Source organism: Amborella trichopoda, chromosome 3 (genome assembly GCF_054954075.1).
Source record: "Amborella trichopoda isolate Santa Cruz 75 chromosome 3, AtrichopodaSantaCruz75HAP2 v2.0, whole genome shotgun sequence".
NCBI classification, from domain to species: domain Eukaryota; kingdom Viridiplantae; phylum Streptophyta; class Magnoliopsida; order Amborellales; family Amborellaceae; genus Amborella; species Amborella trichopoda.
The window spans coordinates 26345196-26351882 of record NC_142338.1 but is presented as its reverse complement, the minus strand read 5'-3'; the positions used below and the strand labels follow the sequence as shown (position 1 = coordinate 26351882).

The window sequence follows — 6687 nt, the reverse complement described above, 5'->3', positions numbered from 1 at the left end:
ATAAATTCTGAAAATGGGTGAAAAATCACTGTTTTGCCCCAGCCTAACAATAAATAGAATTCTAAAACAGTCCCTGCTGCCGCCCTAAAACATAGGTGATCTTCCATGGATGATCTGAGGTTGCTCTGGTGCCTGTTTGACCAAAAGATGATTTTCTTATTGTAGGGATCTGTATGGCGATCGATTTGATATCAACTTCGAGCCATAGATCATAGTTTTAAGCCACGTTAAAAACTTCGGATCAATGGTGTGCTCGTTCCTTGATGTTTCTTCATAATTTCTTCGCTGAATCACACTAAGCATGCCATCACAATCATATGACACCAAACGCAGCTCGATTTCGTGCCCGGACGAAGATTTCGTAACTTTTGGGTTATGGCCGGAATCTGAAATTCTGGAGCCAGAATTTACAGTCACTTTATTGTCTTTGTGTGTGGAATCTGACCATTCATCATGTACGAGGTTCGGATGATACATAGTCCTAGACCTTACGCCCACGATGGAACTAGTCTCGCATCAATCTAACTCCCGAGCACCGTGATTTGATTGCTCGAGCGAGGCATGTCGCTGCTGATTTTCTTGCACCTTTCTTCACGGATCAACAACTTCTCTCTAGCATTTCTCCCCTCTCAGGCGTTGTCACGGTACGTGCGACATATCAAAATGCTCATCTTGATGAGACGAATATGCTCCCAAATTTTGCTCATGATCCGACACGGGTAAGTGAGATATGGCCCCGAAAATCACTGCCCGAGACTGTAAAAACATATACCTTTAATGGTGATTTGGTGTAGGGAGGGCGCACATGAATAGTTTTCTGCCTACCATATTTGGTCTTTTACCCATAACTTTGTCCTGGAGTGCTTTTTTAAGTCGAAACTTGATCCATAAGGGTTTTTGCCATGTCGGATCCAATGACAATGGTCCCATAACAATTTGACGCATCGAAAATAGAGCTCTAGTTACAGGGTCCATTTCAGGGTGTTAGAGACTGATTTTTTGGAAATTGTGTATTTGTTTATATTGCCTTAAGCACGTCAGAATGCAACGAAACTTGACAAGTGGCCTTTTGAAGTGCTTAAAAACATTCTGATTCATTCTTGGGAACTTCTAAGACTGTCGAGAATTCCACTGTATGTCAAGACTTTATTGACCGGCTTCTCTTTTTATTCCGCATAGATGACCTAAGGTGCTGAAAAATGACTTCAAACACTCATCTCTCCAAAGATCAAGCCAAAGGGGCTTGAGCAAAACTAAGCCATTGAGGCCTTAGGTAGTTGGTTTTTTATCGATATCCATATGCCATTGAGAGAGTCTTGCCATATGTAGGAGAATCAAGAGACGGATTATAGATCCCGAGCACCATCGCAAGGAAGAGACTCGGTGTGGGGTGTACTAATTTTGGTTGAGGTAATCTCCGACACTCTCTTTTTGTTTCTTGCTATATTTAATTATATTGTATTTATATTCTCAAGTAGAAGAATTGTGGATATTTTCTTTGTTTAAAGAAAATTGATTTAATGGCATCAAAGTTTTTAAGATCTTGGATTTGTTGGTTTTATTTTCTTTGAAGCAAGAGTTATTGTAATAAGACTACTGTAAGTGATCTTTGCTAAAAGAAAAGAAAAAAAAAAAGGTGAAAAGAAGAAATAAAAATAACTATATTCCCCGACAAGATCACATTAGTCTTTCTTTCAGAACCGACACACTATGATGATGGTAGTGAGTTAGAAGCTGCTTTCGAGAACCCGTTCTGTATGCACATTCTGCGTCAGAAGTCTCATAGTCGGGAGAGTGATCTATCTAAGTTTGATGAAGGTCCAGTTAAAGATGAAGAGCAAGTAGGTTTAGATCTTCAATTGGAATTATCATTCATTGATGTCATATAGGACTCTATTTTTTATGAAAGTGTTATATTTGATGAAAAACAAGAAGAAAGGAGAAAATTTGACTTTGAAGAAGCAAGGATATTTAACTTTCTCATCAATGGAGAGATGGATAAGAAAGACATCGACCCAAACCCAAAGGAGATCGAGCCCATGGAGACTCTTCACAAAGAAAAAAAGGTGGATGGCCTCAAAGGAGAATCGATAAGTGAAGTTAATTCAGTCATCGAAAGTGCTCATCTCGAAGATGCTCCCTTAGTATGTTTTAGAGCTGAGCATCAACAACTTCTATGGCTATACAATGACCCATTCCTCAAGGGTTTATCACTTTCAACGCACAATCATTGTGTTTTGATTAATATAGTAACCCACAAGACACGTGATCATGTTTACAATATTTGAGTCGAATAAAGTTGCAGGACTAATTCAAATTTCATTTTAGATCATTTTAAAACTCGATGACGAGTTTTTTCCAACCATGGGAGAATGATGCAGTCGAAATTATCGCATCATATTTTTTTGGAGTTGTCATATCGCAATTGCAAGAAGAAAAATTAGCGAAGAGTTATCATGTTTATTTTATTTATTTTTACTTCTAGCCAAGGCTTCGTCTTTATTTAAATTTCTTTGTGACTTGTTTTTTCTTTATTCTTTAGAGTTTGCTTAAGTCCGTTTATTTTTTATGGAAAGACAACTTTTTGTTCGATAAAGTCAATCTGGACTATGATAAGTCGTTATTTCTTTACAGTCCATTTAAGGAAATCTTTGGAGAAAATATTTAGATCGCATTTTAGAGCTTTGTTTCCTAAGATAAGGTGGGTATATGGTTATTTATTTAGAGTGGAGGGTTTCTATTAGATGGGGTTTTGTCTTTGGACACGTTTTCTATGCGGCCAGCCTGCATATTTTAGAAATGTAGGCTCGGCAATAAATATTTTTTAAATATAATTTGATCTTAATTTTTAGAGAATATATAATCTTTAACATGAAGATCATGAATATGAAATTTGTTTTTCTTTAAACTAAAAATAATAATTATATTAAGAAAACATTTGCACTGTTAGTTATAATTATTTTTAGATGAACCACTTATTTGCATCCATCTTTAAGATTGATGCTTTATACCTGTGGACCGTATATTATAAAAATGCGGTCCAACCAGCATGAAACAATTTTTCTTTATCTTTTAGGTTAGGATGTGGATAGAAATAATCTAACAATAGGTTTGTTTTGGTTAGTTATCATATTGATTATTTAGTAGGGAGATATATTAGGAGTTATCTCTTGAGAGTCACATGAGATAGAAACCAACCATTAGGATTAACGTTGAAATGGTAGACTTTTCTTTTTGTAGGGAGCTGTCAAAAGCAAGTTGTAAAGTGTTAAAAAAAAAAGTTATAATGTGTGTGGTGGTTATTTTAAGGAATAAAATAAAGTTATTATGTAGAAAGAGAGAGAGATTGAGAGCCCATTTTGTGGGTTTCTTTTTTCTGTGCTCTAGTGGTGCATGGTGGACTTAGACTCCCACATTGTGATTTGTTCTTACCGAGCTCTTCTCAATTTTTTTATTTCTCTCTCTAAAACATAGTGGTTTTGCCTGTTGTTGTTTCTGGTAAATTAAAATTTTCAACTGTGTCAATTATTTTTCGAAGAGAAGCTAAAATTTCTTATGCTATGAGAAAGGGACAATTATTATATATTGAAAAAAGGATATTAAATGCCTTGAGTCAATTTGGATCATAAAAGAATTCTTCTTGGAGGACCCAAAACATATGGCTGTCACTAGAACTAGAGGAGCTAGAAGTATTCAACTCAGTAATATTCTTTGTGATACTCTTTGTGATGGGGCTTGTGGAACTCTTGTAGCAAACTTTCCTAGTCATGAAAAGAGAAAAATAATGGACCTTGAATCTAGAAAGCAGTCATCTCTTTTCTCCATTTTCTTCTTTGAGTTCTCTACTTTGGCTCCTCTCCCTACTGTTCCTCTAGAAAGACGCCTCCCTCTCCATTTTCTTCAATGATTTGCTTACTTTGAGTCATCTCTTCTCTCTTCCTCTTCATGGCCTCAATTAGGCTTTGGAGTACAACACAAACATCATCACTTCTCATAAGTTGTTCAGCTACCTCAGCTGGGGTTACCTCCACCTCCTCAATCAATTCTCTAACCTCTTCAAACAAGGGGTGATCATCCACTAAATGGTAATTTGAAAATAGTTTCTTGAAGCTAAAGAAGTTGCAATACCCCAAGTGTATGTGCTTGTCCATCCTGCCTGGCCGGAGTAATGCCGGATCAAGCTTCTCCTTGTTATTTGTTGTGAACACGATTATCCTTTCGTCCCCACAACTTGACCACAATCCATCAACAAAATTGAGCAGCCCTGATAGAGTCACCCCCCCATTCTCTCTTTGCATGGGATATTGGACCATGGGTTTCTCTCTCTCCTTTAGGTCCACCGTGCGATCAATATCCTCAACCACCAAGATTGATCGGTTAGTGGTGGTAATGATGAGCTTTCGGAAATCAGAATCAGATCGAAGAGAAGAAAGTTCAAGGTCATAAATGTCAAAGTTCAGGAAGTTGGCCATAGCGGCTATTAGGCTAGACTTTCCAGTGCCTGGAGGGCCATAGAGCAAGTATCCACGTTTCCATGCCTTACCGACTCTCCTATAGAAGTCCTTTCTCTTTGAGAACCTCTGAAGATCAAGCATGATTTCCTCCTTTAGAGACGCATCGAGGGCAAGGGTATCAAATGTTGCTGGGTGGTTGAAAATCACATGGCGCCATATTTCTCTAGTGTTACTAAAGTGGATTTCATGGTTCAGGGTGTGGAGCTTCACCAGGCTCTTCTCTTGTTTTATGGCCTTGACATGGCCCATGATATGAGGGAAGTAGGAGTCCAAAACCATGTCTTTGTGCTTCTTATGAAAGGTAAGCTCAAAGAACCTGGTTTCTTTCATGGGAATCATTCTCTCATGATCAGTGACCATACGTGGGGTTTCATAGCAAAATAGCCTCCATTTGAACTCGACACATTCGAAGGTGTCTACGAGTTCCTCATTCCTTTCAATAGTGACTTTGAAGCCCTTCTCTTTCTCTGATTTTGCAACCCTTAGCCTCTTGACCGTTGGTGAGACTTTGTTGCCCAAGTAGATTTCAACAGCTTTATAGATCTTGTTGATCTCAAAGCCCTCATAGTCTTCAATGACCATGGACAATTGTGATGAGAAACGTTTACTGAGCCAATGTATCCTTGAGGATATATAGTTGTGGATTTCAGGGGGGAGGTAATCCCTGATTATTGTACGCATGAGCATTGCAGAGGCAGCTGTTGAAGCGATCATGGATAGAATAGCTTTCGCCGATGACATGGCCAAACGGTTCTCTCCGGAGAGAACGACCAGACTGCAAAAAATTGAAGGTAGCTGTAAAGAGGTGAGATTTCTTACTTTTGAGAAGTAGTCTTAGGCCCAACAAGGAAGAACAAATTAAGGGACACTACAGATTTTCCAGGAAATCCGAGGTTTATTACAGTTGATACTAGAAAGCAGTATTGCGAATTTCAAATGAAAGTGGAGGAAAATAGCGGTAATGAGAACTTCACCTTAGTAGTGGAGACTTTTGCTAGGAAACAGTGAAAGTTGCAATACCAATGAAGAAAGCAATGGCAATTCCCAAATGAAGTGTTCCCTAATCGAGTTGTGATGCCTAACTATGATTGATTCATTGGGTTTTATGAGGTGCGAGCTTAACGGGTTCTACAAGGCATCGTGAAGAATGGAGCAAAGACTCTTGCCATGACTTCAAAAAATGCCTAGACTTTAGATTCAAAGTCTTCATCGCAATTTTCCACAAGGGCATTGATAGAGGGGAAACAATATTTGAACTATTACAATTGACTAGTAACAGTCCTAACTCTGCCCCTAAGCCTCACGAATTTGAGAATTTATTTATTTACTGAAGATAAGTTAAATCATAGGGGAGAAGAGGGCTCTATGGATATGATGGTCTACAAAATAAGTCAATTATTTTCCACTCTTTTAAAGGAAGAAGATACAAAGTCCATATGCAAAACCTAACCATTTGGTGGGTCATAAGGTTTGAAAATTGTGGCGCTCTGAATTGACAAAGAAAATTTAAAGAAACTACTTTGCTCCAAAATGGTCGATTTTCTTTGGGAAATCATTTGAGGGGTCCCCAACTAAACACGGTACACGTAAAGATTGTCATTTCTAATAGGAAAAATAAGGAAACTTTACAAAGATTATTTAATGCTTCAATTTTTAAAAGAAATTTATGCAAAGGTCTTACCTTTCCGTACTTTTATTTATTTTTTTACCCCAATCCTATGTTGCAAACAACCGACTGGTTTTTTACACTATTTTTTTTTATTTTCTTGAAATCTAGGGCTATCTCGGAGGCCAAAGCTCAATTCTAGGTCGATTTGATGTTTGAAACATCTGACTACCCTACAGTTAGTTTGTTTGTTTCAAAAACATCATACCACTCCATAGTCCTCTTACCTTGAATCTGGGTGGTACGAGGATTCAAAATCAAACCGACCCTTTCAGGCATGTTTGATTCCAGGAATGAAAACATTCTCTACAAATTCGAAGTTTTTATTTCCAGGGAGGTACAATTCTATCTTCATAGAATTGTTAGTAATTGTGTTTGATAACTTGCTGGAATATTTAAGAAGTCATGTGTAAATGTAATTGATAACCGGCTTGAATGTTTATGAAATTCTGGATACAATTTGAATCATTCATTCATTTTATAACTTTAAAAAAATGAATGGTTCAC

General features: G+C 37.5%; 1 protein-coding gene across 1 annotated transcript; it reads right to left on the bottom strand.

Annotated features, from left to right (window-relative positions):
- Positions 1 to 3528: 3528 nt before the first annotated feature.
- Positions 3529 to 5613, bottom strand: LOC18437333 (protein HYPER-SENSITIVITY-RELATED 4). The gene is made up of 2 exons (XM_006847543.4): positions 5489 to 5613; positions 3529 to 5289 (listed from the first exon to the last, which is right to left on the bottom strand). The coding sequence occupies exon 2, from the start codon at positions 5253 to 5255 to the stop codon at positions 3861 to 3863; it is 1395 nt and encodes a 464-aa protein (XP_006847606.1). The 5' UTR covers positions 5256 to 5289; positions 5489 to 5613; the 3' UTR covers positions 3529 to 3860.
- Positions 5614 to 6687: the final 1074 nt, after the last annotated feature.